The sequence below is a fragment of the Coregonus lavaretus genome (assembly GCF_964263955.1).
Source record: "Coregonus lavaretus genome assembly, contig: HAP1_SCAFFOLD_2177, whole genome shotgun sequence".
NCBI lineage: Eukaryota > Metazoa > Chordata > Actinopteri > Salmoniformes > Salmonidae > Coregonus > Coregonus lavaretus.
The window spans coordinates 45,001-59,389 of record NW_028158108.1 but is presented as its reverse complement, the minus strand read 5'-3'; the positions used below and the strand labels follow the sequence as shown (position 1 = coordinate 59,389).

At 45.2% G+C, this 14,389-nt stretch overlaps 1 protein-coding gene across 1 annotated transcript in view; it reads right to left on the bottom strand.

The window, feature by feature from the left end:
* LOC311124416 (zeta-sarcoglycan-like) overlaps positions 1–14,389 on the bottom strand; it is a gene marked incomplete at both ends in the record, with an annotated part of 74,062 nt that overhangs the window by 25,339 nt on the left and 34,334 nt on the right. Inside the window, 2 exons of the mRNA XM_084198571.1 lie at positions 5,316–5,388; positions 9,732–9,854. Of these exons, the coding sequence (XP_084054697.1) occupies positions 5,316–5,388; positions 9,732–9,854 (196 nt within the window). The remainder of the gene's footprint in view (positions 1–5,315; positions 5,389–9,731; positions 9,855–14,389) is intronic.

Genomic DNA, 14,389 nt, shown 5'->3' with positions numbered 1-14,389 from the left:
GAGGTGCAACCTGTGGAAAACAAACAGGTATAGTTATGTGAACGACAGAAAGCTCTGGGTAAGTGGGGCGCCTACTCACCTGGAAGGACTCCCCAATGTGTGGCCTGCCTTCTCTTCCACCAGGAGACCCTCCCCAGCACCTAGCCGCGGTGTGCCCTCCACGGCCACAGTTGGTGCAGCGCCAGCACCTCCGAGCTCCATAGGGCGTTCTCTAGCGCCAGCACCTCCGAGCTCCATAGGGCTCGGCTCGGAGGTGCTGGAGGGTGGAATGGGCGACCCCCACCCGGGACGTCCACGGGTGGCGAGCAGGGTGTCCAGCCGAATGGCCATGTCAACCAATTGGTCAAAAGAAAGCGTGGTATCCCTGCACGCCAACTCTCTCTGGACGTCCTCCCGGAGGCTGCAGCGGAAGTGATCTATGAGAGCCTGCTCATTCCACCCTGCATCTACCGCTAGAGTCCGGAACTCCAGGGCAAACTCCTGAGCGCTCCTCATCCCCTGCCGGAGGTAGAATAGACGCTCCCCCGCCGCCTTCCCCTCTGGTGGATGGTCAAAAACAGCACGGAAGCGGCGGGAGAACTCCGCATAGGTGATAGTAGCGGCGTCTATTCTCCTCCATTCGGCGTTGGCCCACTCCAACGCCTTGCCGGTGAGACAGGAGATGAGGGCGGAGACGCTCTCGTGTCCCGAGGGCGCCGGGTGTACGGTGGCGAGGTAGAGTTCAACTTGGAGCAGGAACCCTTGACACCCGGCAGCGGTGCCGTCGTACGCCCTCGGGAGCGAGAGCCGAATCCCACTGGGTTCCGGAAGTTGGACAGGCGGACAAACCGATGGTGATGGTGTGGTAGGTGGGGGCGTGGGTACCCCGCTGGTCTCCCATCGATGGAGGGTGTTCATAACTCTATCCAGAGCGTGTCCGATTTGATTAATCCTGTCCTCCTGTCCACGAAGACGCTCCTCGATGATTCCAGGATGCGGTTGCTCCTGCTGATTCCATTGAAAAGGTGTGTAATTCTGTCAGGCTTGAGTGTAGAGGATGTGTGGAATCAGGCGCAGGACACACAGAGGTTTCGAACAGACGTCTTTAGTGAAGTCCAAAGAACAAGCCACACACGGCAACAGGCAACAGGCGAACTTTACGCAACACGGTAAAGTAAACACAAGGCGCACAAAGTGCGGAACTCTCTCTCAAAACACAAAATACAGAGAGAACTGAAAAAACGGACTAGCACACAACGTGACAATAAACAATTACACACAACACCTGACCAAACTCAAGGGAACTAAATAGGACGCATAATGAACACTAATAAGGAACAGGTGTAACAAAACAGACAAAACCAATCAAACATAGAAACATCGAACGGTGGCAGCTAGTACTCCGGAGACGACGACCGCCGAAGCCTGCCCGAACAAGGAGAAGGAGCAGCCTCGGCCGAAACCGTGACACATATGTGATGTAGGAGAAAGGATTTGGTGTTAAGTGGGACCAACATGCAAAAGTTGCAATGGGGTGTTCTAGGGACAGGGTCTGGGGTTAATCAAAAGGAACTCACTTTATCCAAGTCTTCCTGGGATCCCCGTCTAGCAAATTGTGTCCAAACTTCTGAAAGAGTCTCTTTAACTATTGGCTTGGCTATCCTGCTGCGTAGGCTGGTCTGCTTCTCAAATGGCACACTATTCCCATGAGTGCACTACTTTTGACTAGAGCCCATAGGCCTCTGGTCAAAGGTAGTGCACTAAATAGGGTGTCAGGTGCCATTTGGGATGTAGTCTATGTTAATTTGTATTTTAGAGGGTGCCATCTAACACTATCTCTGTTAAACCATAACATACATCATTAGCCTCAAATAGACTCCATCAAGTCATTACATGTTTCATTTACTTTAACTGCAAAATCGGGTACTTTTAAAGAGAAAGGGGGTAGAGAAAGAAAGGGGGGGAGGGGACAAACGACCTCGGCCCAAAAGTACAAAAAGTGATACCGAATCAAAAAAATTGAGAAAAAACTCCTGGTCCAGCTAATTAGCAGCGATTCACCTCGATCGCCTGTTAAGTACACGTCCTAATGAATACACTTATATTAAACGACTATAAAAGGTAGGGACATGAATTTGATTCATTCCTATGTTTCCGTTCTACCGAACAATTAATGAGTGAGAGACGAGGGAGTGAAATATGTAAAGCGTGTAATACTGAATTAACCCCCGACGCAGAGCAGAGAGAAAGGCCACAGCCGGTCAGTCAAAAATGCACATTTTTTCAGTTCACTCAGAGGTAAGGGGTGAAATGAGAATGCCACTCTGAAATGATTAATGCGTGTCATGCATTCTGTGTGTGTGCGCCTGTGTGTGTATAAGGGGGGGTAGTTGTGTGTGTGTGTCAGAGAGAGAGAGAGAGAGAGAGAGAGAGAGAGAGAGAGAGAGAGAGAGGGAGAGAGAGAGAGAGAGAGAGAGAGAGAGAGAGAGAGAGAGAGAGAGAGAGAGAGAGAGAGAGAGAGAGAGAGAGAGAGGAGAGAAAGAGAAAGAGAGGGGAGAGAGAGAGAGAGAGAGAGAGAGAGAGAGAGAGAGAGAGAGAGAGAGAGAGAGAGAGAGAGAGGAGAGAAAGAGAGAGAGAGGGGAGAGAGAGAGAGAGAGAGAGAGAGAGAGAGAGAGAGAGAGAGAGAGAGAGAGAGCAATTTGCTTTAATGCGGTAGGAGAGCTCCTGTTTCATAGTGTTGGTGCTTGGTGAGAAGAACAGAGAGAACAGTGTGTGCTGTCTGTGTTAAAATGTGTGTGTGTGTGTGTGTGTGTGTGTGTGTGTGTGTGTGTGTGTGTGTGTGTGTGTGCAGCAACTACCTGGTGTCTTGTGGTTTTAGACGGAGAGAAATCAGGAGGAATTAAAAAGAGACTTCCCAACCAACACCAGATATAATATCTATTACAGACAGAGGAATGGGCACAAAAGGCATCCTATTCCCTATATAGCAAGTATGTTAGGAATAGGGTGCATTTGGGAGGTGGACAGAGAAGGTATAAGAATATGAACCCTAAAACATACCCCTCCCTCCCTCCCTCCCTCCCTCCCTCCCTCCCTCTCCCTACATCAGTCCCTCCTTCCCTCCCTCTATCAATCCCTTCCTCCCTCAGTCCCTCCCTCCACTCCCCTCCACTCCACTTCAGTCCTCCAGTCCAATCCATGCCCATCAATCCCTTCCTCCCTCAGTCCCTCCCTCCCTCCACTCCCCTCCACTCTCCACTTCACTCCTCCAGTCCAATCCAGGCCCATCGGTCCCTTTCTCTCCCCAGAACTTAATCTGCCCTGACAACATGCAAATGAGCCTGCAACATTTGCATAAAAGCAGTTCATAGGTGACTGGAAACCGCCCATTAGCTCTCCATCATACACGTCTGTCTCTCTCTCTCTCCACTAATCCACACAACTACTTACTGCACTGTATGCTAACGATACCACTACGCTAGCCTGTCTGTCTGTCTCTCTGCTAATCCACACATTTACATACTGCGCTGTTTGCTAACGCTACCGCTACGCTAGCCTGTCTGTCCATCTCTCTGCTAATCCACACATTTACTTACCGCTACGCTAGCTAGCCCACAGGGCCCTATAGGCTATCGTCTTAAAGGATTATTGCTATGACGTATAATACAGTCACTGCTACGGAGTTGCTCGACAGTTTAATAAAGAGGATGTAAGTGTTACGGCCGGCAGCCCGTTGTGACGTCCATGCGGCTGTCGGCCAATGAGGCGAGAGTTAGAGAATCGGTGAGATTTGATTGGCTGATGAGAGACCAGCGATCAAATACCTCTGCCATCAAACTGTGTTGAATGGATTCACATGAAGAGTATACAGCTGTACTGAATGAAGAGGAGGATGACATGTTCACTAGAAGTCTGTACCCAGAAGGCTGCGTGAGGCGAGATGCTCCCAAGGCAACATCCAGGCCCTCTGGCAACAACATTGTCAGTTGAAAACAATAGAAACCAAACTCTTTTTAGGCAAGCCCGCCTGTCCAACAGTAAGGGAAACACTGTATACGCCTTTATACATGTCGCTATTTCAGGGATCCGTTCTGCCTTGTATACAATAACAAAATATATATAAAATAAGAGATTTCTGATCCTGGATCCTTTTAGATCGTAATGATTACATGGAAAGGGGGGTTGTTGATGCTAGCGCTTATCTAGGATCAGGTCCCCCTTCTCCATGTAATGTTATTCATGACGATCTAAAAGACAAAACTGACCCTAGAAACCCTACTCTGAGACCAGTGGAGGCTGCTGAGGGGAGGACGGCTCATAATAATGTATGGAACAGAGTGGATGGAATGGCATCAAACCATGTGTTTGATGTATTTGATACCATTACAGTTATTCTGCTCCAGTCATTACCTGGAGCCCGTCCTCCCTAATTAAGGTGCCACCAACCTCCTGTGTCTGAGACGCTTTATGAATACAGGCCCTGGTTCATTCCATCCATTCCATCCATCAGCCATTGATCGAGAGGGTCGATGTAGTGTGCCCTTGGTCACTAGCTGACCCTGTATAAAGCATCTCACCTGATCCTTTCCTGGGTTTAATGTAGATGACTGGGGAGTGTATAGAGGAGCAACCTGGCCATGACTGCCCTCTTAAAGAGTCGTGTAACTGCACCACACTACTCTCTCTACGCTCACATCAGGATGACCACGCCTCCAAGGCCGATGGGTTTTATAAAGTGAAGTGAAGAGCTATAATACACAGGTATGGACACACACACATAACACACACACACACATAACACACACACACACACACACACACATAACACACACACACACTCCCACACACACTCTCCCACACACACTCTCCTACACACACTCTCCCTCACACACTCTCCCTCACACACTGTCCCTCACACACTCTTCCACACACACTCTCCCTCACACACTCTCCCTCACACACTCTCCCCACACACTCTCCCACACACTCTCCCCACACACTCTCTCCACACACTCCCACACACTCTCCCTTTCTTTTAATTACTTTGGCGTATCTTCAAAATACAGTGAATGAGTGAGTCAGTGTGTGTGTCCGTGTGTGTGTGTGTCCAGCCGTCTGCGTGTGTGTCCGTGTGTGTGTGTGTCCAGCCGTCTGCATGTGTGTGTGTCCGTTTGTGTGTGTGTGTATGTGTGTGATCGTGTGTGTCCATCCATCTGCATGTGTGTGTGTGTGTGTCCATTTGTGAGTGTGTCCATGTGTGTGTGTGTGTGTGTGTGTGTGTGTGTGTGTGTGTATGTATGTCCGTTTGTGTGTGTGTGTGTTCCCAGAATGCATACTTGAGATCCTGGAAAGGTTCTGCTCTGATGTGGGACGTCTCCACTGAATGTCCGAAGACGATGCCTTCGTTCCCTGAGAAAGACAATAGAAAGACAATAAAAACACAATAGAAAGACACAACCTGCCAATGACATCAAAACCAACAGCAATCCAATACAGCAACCAGCCTCAAACATTCCTGTGATGTGTTAGTATTAGGCTAGTCTGTGGGCTGCCGATATGTTATTTGATATGTAACAAACTTGATTTGTCCTTGATAAGGAATGAACTTCATATGTTTTTGATATGATTTGAACTACATACATTGCCTTGCAAAAATATTCATCCCCCTTGGCGTTTTTCCTATTTTGTTGCATTACAACCTCTAATTTAAATGGATTTTTATTTGGATTTCATGTAATGGACATACACAAAATAGTCCAAATTGGTGAAGTGAAATGAAAAAAATAACTTGTTTCAGAAAATTCTAAAAAATAAATAACGGAAAAGTGGTGCGTGCATATGCATTCACCCCCTTTGCTATGAAGCCCCTAAATAAGATCTGGTGCAACCAATTACCTTCAGAAGTCACATAATTAACTAAATAAAGTCCACCTGTGTGCAATCTGATCTGTCACATGATCTGTCACATGATCTCAGTATATGTACACCTGTTCTGAAAGGCCCCAGAGTCTGCAACACCACTAAGCAAGGGGCACCACCAAGCAAGCGGCACCATGAAGACCAAGGAGCTCTCCAAACAGGTCAGGGACAAAGTTGTGGAGAAGTACAGATCAGGGTTGGGCTATAAAAAAATATCAGAAACTTTGAACATCCCACGGAGCACCATTAAATCCATTATTAAAAAATGGAAAGAATATGACACCACAACAAACCTGCCAAGAGAGGGCCGCCCACCAAAACTCATGGACCAGGCAAGGAGGGCATTAATTAGAGATGCAACAAAGAGACCAAAGATAACCCTGAAGGAGTATTTGTCCATAGGACCACTTTAAGCCGTACACTCCACAGAGCTTGGCTTTACAGAAGAGTGGCCAGAAAAAAGCCATTGCTTAAAGAAAAAGATAAGCAAACACATTTGGTGCTCGCCAAAAGGCATGTGGGAGACTCCCCAAATATATGGAAGAAGGTACTCTGGTCAGATGAGACTAAAATGTAGCTTTTTGTCCATCAAGGAAAACGCTATGTCTGGCACAAACCCAACACCTCTCATCACCCCGAGAACACCATCCCCACAGTGAAGCATGGTGGTGGCAACAGGGATGTTTTTCATCGGCAGGGACTGGGAAACTGGTCAGAATTGAAGGAATGATGGATGGTGCTAAATCCTGGGAAATTCTTGAGGGAAACATGTTTCAGTCTTCCAGAGATTTGAGACTGGGACGGAGGTTCACCTTCCAGCAGGACAATGACCCTAAGCATACTGCTAAAGCAACACTTGAGTGGTTAAAGGGGAAACATTTAAATGTCTTGGAATGGCCTAGTCAAAGCCCAGACCTCAATCCAATTGAGAATCTGTGGTATGACTTAAAGATTTATGTACACCAGCGGAACCTATCCAACTTGAAGGAGCTGGAGCAGTTTTGCCTTGAAGAATGCAGGAGTTCCTTATGTTTTGTACACTCAGTGTATGTTTCAAGTTAAGTTTCAAAGGTTTCAAACTTTATTCGCCACGTGCCCAGCATACAACAGGTGTAAAACAGTACAGTTTCCCGACAATGCAGATAATAATAGAAAATAGAATAGAAATGCGTGTCATCCATCTAAAGAAAAATGATATCAGTCTAAGTAGCCCATGTTAGAACACAAGTCAATGACATCATGTCGCTCCACACTAAACAGAAATAGTATGAGAGATGTTCTAGCATGGTGCAGATACATGAACACCAGTTTTCCCCTGTGGCCAGGCAGTGCTAGTCGAGTCGAGATTCTGACGATTTCCCTCCGCAGCCTTCCTCTGCGCCGAGTGTCTCTCATTTGCTCAGGCCTAACCCCTATTACCTCCTATTCACTGGGCTCCTCTGTCCATCTTCCATCCATCCCTCCCTCCTTCCTCCCTCCATTCTTTCATTCTCCGGACGTGAGCGACGAAATACAACATCCATCACCTTGCAGCCACTTTACCCACCCCCCCTTTCTTTCTTTCCTGGCTTTGTAATGGACAGATCTGTCCAATTACAGAGGGGGAAAAAGGAGGAGGATGGAGGACGGGTGTCTGTTCGCCCGCAACCCCCGACTGCTTTCACTTGACCTCCCCGCCGTCTTCGTTTAACGAGAGAGAGACCGCTGCGCCAGAAAAGCAAACAGAGTGAGGGATGTGATTTTTCTCTTTTAATCTTTCCTTCTCTCTCTCTCTCCTTCTCTCTCACTCTCCCATTTTTCTCTCTCTCCCTCTTTCTTTTTCATTCTTTCTCTCTCTCTCTCTTCCTTTTCTCCCTCTCTCTCTCTTAATTCTCTCTTCCATCCCTCTATCTCCCTTTCTCTCTCTCTCCCTCCCTGTCTCTCTATCTAAACTGGTGTCTGCATGTAGGCCACATGCACTAGCAGTCGACCCACTCACTAGCAGTCGCTGTGCATTGCTGCACACAGGCCCTTAGCACCATCACAATCTATCTGGTTGCTATAGGAGCACTGATCTGTAAATGGAGCCCTTTAGACTGGGTAAAGCCACCCAACTTCCCTGCGTTTAACATATAACTGTACCTCAAACTGCATCAAACCCAACTGCAGTCCCGCAATATTATTTTAGGCGTATGTGACACAGCTCACTTGCCAGGCATGGACTCAACAATTTTTCTCCCTATAGGCAATATCAAAATGCGCAAAAATAACCTAAGAAAATAGGTTAAATTACCAGAGATTCTCAAGTGGCCCATTATATTAGGCTATCGGTATAACTCTGCTATATCAGCAAATAGGCTAGAAGTAGTTTGAAGAGAGCAGAGTCGGAGAGACTTGCACTTTCTCTTGAGCTACATTTTATAGCCTACAAATATGGGCGATCAATATTTATTTCTAAAGAAATTAAGTAAACTATAGCCTAATCCTTTTTAGGAAGTACATTTCCTTGGAAAGAGAACTGCCCCGTGCTTCTCCACCCATGCATAGGTTATAGCCTACTCTATTTAATTGAGACCACACGCGCATCTGATCTCGCACGTATCGCTACTGAACTTGAAGCAGCAAGAATGATGAGCGAGGATACTTGCACTTTCTCTCGAGCTACGTTTTGCATATATGATTTAGCCTACCCTTTAGGAGTACGATCTGCAGGCCGAGAGAAATGAACAGGTAATCAATATTTATTGAAAATGAAATGGCTCAACGCTCGCTCACCATGGTAACCCACGTGCACGTTTCTCTTTTTCCTTTTAAATGATGATCGAATTTTTTGATTGCACCTCGACTCACGTTGGTTGAGTGCCCTCCACTTCTTTCCATAATCAATAAGGATTTAAAGACGTTGTAGTAAACTATAGTCTAATCATATTTGATTTAATTTCCTCGAAAAGATAACTACTACTTGGTTCTCCGTTAATGCATAGGCAGCCTACTCTATTTCAGTAAGACCACACATATAGGTACTAGGTGCATGTCCAACTAGGAGAGGAGAGGCTACTTAACTTGAATCAGCAAATTCTGAGCGTGTGAATAATGAGACATATATGCACTTTCAATAGGTAGGCTGACGCATACGAAGCAGAAAGACGACAGCTTTCCAAATCATCTCCAGGACAACAACAAATATTTTCATCCCAAAGTCGTCTGTCTAACCCCCTGCTCCCAACCGCAGATGAAAAATGCTGACTGCTGTAGCAATGATCTCTGTCAGGACCCGCAGGTCTACGTGTGTGTAATAATTTAAGGTCCAATACAGCCGTTTTTTTATCTCAATATAAACAATTTATGGGTAAAAATGAAATTAAAATGGTAAAAAAGAAATAAAGAGCAATGTCTCAAGCAAGAATTTAGCTAGGACTGTCTGGGAGTGGTCTGTGGGGAGGGGGAAACTGTAAACTAGCTGTTATTGGCAGAGAGGTTTGGAACTCTCTTTCTTATTGGTTTATTAACTAATTTACGAAAATATATATACAACACAGGACTGCACTGGGCCTTTAATAATAATAATTTGGGGGGTGCTTATATTTGTCCTAGTTCAAACATGTACAAGTGTATATTAGTATGCCTGTGTGAATTTGAAATGTGTTGTAGAGCGAGCAATTAGGGTCAGGTGCCTTGCTGAAGGGCACATTGACACATTTTTCACCTTGTCAACTCGGGGATTCAAACTAGTGTGTGTGTGTGTGTGTCTGTGTGTGTGTGTGTGTGTGTGTGTGTGTGTGTGTGTGTGTGTGTGTGTGTGTGTGTGTGTGTGTGTGTGTGTGTGTGCCTGCATGTGTGCGTATGTGTGTTACCTGTCACCCTCAGTTTCTCAGTGCCGATGCTGATCTCTTTCTCGTCAGCGGAAAAGAGCACCCGCTCCCCGTCAGGACTCCTCACCTCGAACCTCTGACACTGGGCCTCCACCATCTCCGAGCCTAGAGAGAGAGAGCGAGAGAGAGAGAGAGAGAGAGAGAGAGAGAGAGAGAGAGAGAGAGAGAGAGAGAGAGAGAGAGAGAGAGGGGCACAAGAAAAGGGCAACCAGTGAAGAACAAACACCATTGTAAATACAACCCATATTTATGTTTATTTATTTTCTCATTTGTACTTTAACTATTTGCACATTGTTACAACACTATATATATATATATATATATATATATATATATATATATATATATACACAATGACATTTGAAATGTCTTTATTCTGTGTAATGTTACTTCTGTGTAATGTTTACTGTTAATATTTATTGTTTATTTCACTTTTGTTTAATATCTACTTCACTTGCTTTGGCAATGTTAACATACGTTTCCCATGCCAATAAAGCCCCTTAAATTGAATTGAATTGAAATTGAATTGAATTGAGAGAGAGAGAGAGAGAGAGAGAGAGAGAGAGAGAGAGAGAGAGAGAGAGAGAGAGAGAGAGAGAGAGAGAGAGAGAGAGAGAGAGAGAGAGAGAGAGAGAGGGAGAGAGAGAGAGAGACAGAGAGAGAGAGAGAGAGAGAGAGAGAGAGAGAGAGAGAGAGAGAGAGAGAGAGAGAGAGAGAGGGAGAGGGAGAGGGAGAGAGAGAGACAGAGAGAGAGAGAGAGAGAGAGAGAGAGAGAGAGAGAGGAGAGAGAGAGAGAGAGAGAGAGAGAGAGAGAGAGAGAGAGAGAGAGAGAAAGATAATAAAAAATCCCCTTTATTAGGTCAATGTCATACAACACACAAACCATGACATATCACACCTCACATTCTAACCACTGCTTCTATTGCAGGTGTTTACCTGAGGGCTGATATGTGAGACAGAATAAGGACAGTTGAGAGAGAGTGTACACATCATTACAACACTGTACATAGCCATAATATGACATTTGAAATGTGTCTATTCCTTTGAAACGTGTCAGTGTAATGTTTACTGTTAATTTCTGATTGTTTATTTCACTTTTGTTTATTATTAAGACTTGAGGCAGAAAAGCCTTGGTCTATAACCAAGAGCCATAGCTTGTCTTGCATAGCCATGTCAAAGGTTAAAAATACATAGCTATCACCTCCCTCCACATCTTTTCATTTGGCCTTAAGTCTTGCTGAGCTGAGGTAAAAGCCTGTATATATTGTAGGTTTCCAGCAGGTCTACTGCTTGCTGCTCTGAGCTGTGCTCTTCAGCCATTCCATCTGTCAACTAGATCCCAGAGCGCCATGTCAGTCATAATAAGACTTTATTAGTGGTGATCAATCCGGGATTATCTTCCAGCTGATAAGGCAAAGAAAATGGCCGCTTCCTCTCCAGCCCTTAAACACATCGGACAGTGAAACCTATCCTGCTGTGCTGGCTGCTTTTTTTAGTACTATTTTTTGCTTCTTTACTTCTCAGGTTCCCTTTTTAATGTGTGTTTCTGGATTCCGAGACTTGTTTTTATGCTTTTTAAATGGCACTTTTTTTTTCCTGTTCCATCTTCATTGATTCGTACTAATGAAAAGAATTGTTCTAATGAGGATGAAAGGATTGGAAATAGTTTGCAATAAAAAGACACTGTGGGCTGTTACCCAGCGGTGATACATTTCTGATAACAATTAGTATCGGGGCAATTATAGTCTCTTGAAATTGATCTTGAGAAATCGAACAAAGTTCGGCGTCAATCTGCCCACCAATGAAGAAGAAGCAGACGTGGTTTCTTTCTTTCTTTCCTCTGGTGTTTAAAAAAAAAATCCATCATGTATGCAATTCAAATCCTCCTCATGCAGACTCCTGTAAGTGGTTGGCAGAGTTTGACAACTCATTTTCTACAAGGCACTTTGATTAAAAGAAAAAACTCTGAAAAATGATGACGATTGGAGATTAATACTACCCCACTCCCGCAGATAAAGCCGACCTAATTCCGATGGATGCCGATAACGACAGGAGTCCTCAATTAAGAAAAGTGTTAATTTATGCGCTCATTTGATTAATCCCCACTTGACCGAATCTTACTATGATGGGTTTCTCAGGGGCCCTTATTCATATGCTGTGCCTGGATTCACTCCTGCTCCTGCTCTGCCTGCTGGCAATGGTACGGATATGATGCAAGCAGACACAGACAAATCAAAGGGATGGAGGGAAAATAAAGGATGGAAAGAGTGGGAGATAGAGAGAGAGAAAGAGAAAGAGCGAGAGAAAGTGAGAGAGAGAGAGAGAAAGCGAGAGAGAGAGAGAAAGAGAGAGAGCGAGAGAGACAAACTGGGAACCAGAAATAAATAGCCGTGGCATCGCCACAGACTACATCAAAACAACAATGCGGTATTCAAATTAACCTCTCTCTCCTGCTGATGTCACTTTGTTGCTCTGTCTCTCCTCTCTCTCTCTCTCTCTCTCTCTCCTAGAGAAGGGGAATTGCAGGCGTAGGGGGGTGCATTAAGGAAGGGGATAGTGGCGTGACATGTGGGGTGGCAGGCGTTGCTCTCGGGGGTCCGACGACACACTTAGACGCCACGGTTGTGAATAAATCACTAGATGCTTTAAGAAATGTGTAAATGCGGCAGTGACCAAGGCGTCGAGTCGCAGCGGGAAGCATTCATCCCCTCTTCAATCTTGTCTGGGCGCCGTTCTGTTCCCTTCTGCTCCGCCCCTCATTTAATTTCCACATTACAGTTTGACTTTGAGATAGAGATGTAATATAGTTTGACTCTGATTACATTTGCAACATGGCAACAACAGTGCTCAGCATCAACAGCGTCCGGCATCAACAACCTCAACATTCAACCCTCCTTCAGATCCCATAGACTTCCACTTAGACAAGCTCCAAAAATCATCAACACCTCCTCCAGTCCCCCAGATACAACCACAGGGGAATTACTCCTATTCACACAAACAGAGCAACAACAACAACAACAACAACAACACCACGCAGGAAAGATAATAGGATTCTACAACCAGCCGTTAAGCTGCTGTTAATACTTGATGAACATGACATGTTTTCATGCCCGTGATTGATTTAGGTCTAGGCAAGTTTTTTTCTTTGGCTCTGAGGTACATGACTTCAGTTTAAGAAAAACGTCCACTTTAGTGTGGTACATTTAGGATGCTCTCTTACATATTTAAACATCACGGTGCTCGTCTGAAAGGCGAAAGCAGCGCTAACTGACTCTGGCTGACAGCTCAGTGTGTCCTCACCATCAAAAACGTCAGCGGTATGTGGCGTAAGACCGTGATAAGTGGTTATCACACCTAGCTACCGTAAGATGAATGCACTAGCAGTAAGTCACTCTGGATGAGTGTCTGCTAAATAACCATAATAACTGTAAATGTAATGTAAGAGGGCTGATGAATGTCAAAGAAAACACTCCAGAACGGAGTTTACACTCACAACACTTCACAGGATGGCTTGTTAGGGCACTTTGGAACACTTTGGAGAAGACAAGGACATTGCCACTTAGCCACAGCCGGTGAAAATAAGTAGTTAAATCCAAATTGACAGCGGCAGACTCCACCGAGGAGACATTCGGTCTGGACTGTCGTCTGAAACTTTTGCACCTCAGAAGATTAATGACAACAGGGCGTTATAAACGAGCTGCCCGAGATCATTAATTGATACAGATTTTCCCGTGATTATAGAAGGATGAAGGATGATGCTCTGTGGTGATATTGAACATGCAAGAAACGTCACTTGTTAAAGGGGAGTCAGAATCAAAAAACAGTGGCAGGGTTCCAGGCTGACTAAATCGCAGACGTGGCATTGTATCAACCAAAGGTCAATGACTGTCAGGCATCAGATTGCTATTGCATATAATGTGGTTAGTGAATATGTTAAAGATCCAGGCGTCATGAGACAGCAGATGACTGCTTTGTAGTCAGTCTGGAACGCGGACAGTTTGGGGGTTTGGGGAGGACCATAAAGAGGGAAGGGGAAATCCCTGTTTGGTGCCATTTTGACCTGTCAAATACAAACAAGAGGGACAAAGTCTGGAGTCATTTTGGCGTGTAAAAATATAAAGTCTGAAGTAAAAAGTTAAAGTTTTGAACTCGTCGAGTTAGTTGGCCACGGATAAGTCACGGCACGGCCCCTTTGACTTTGAACGGGGGCTGAAAAATGCTGAATTAATTTGGACTTTTCAAAAGTAAACACTGAAGAAGGTGATGCAACTCTCCGAAACAACGAGGTCATCGCTGGTCTCTTTTGAAGTGCTGGAATCACTCAGAGAGCAGAGTCTCCTGGAAGAAGACCTTTCGACTCTTTGAAGGTGCTTTTTGAAAAGCAAAAGAGCCGTGAAATGAAGAAGTCAGAAAACTGCAGCGCGCAGCAACTTTTCCCCGAGGTTAGAAAATCTGTACATGATTTAAGGACAACGATACACAAATTATGTATCTAAATTTGATTACACTCATTAATAAAGAGCGCGGGGAGAGAGGGAAAAAAGTGTGTTTTCATCCAGCGCATTAATCAGGAGAATCTCTGTAGTCAGGGAGACGAAGGAGGCAAAGATGAAACGGTGGTAAAGGTTGATTTAATCACG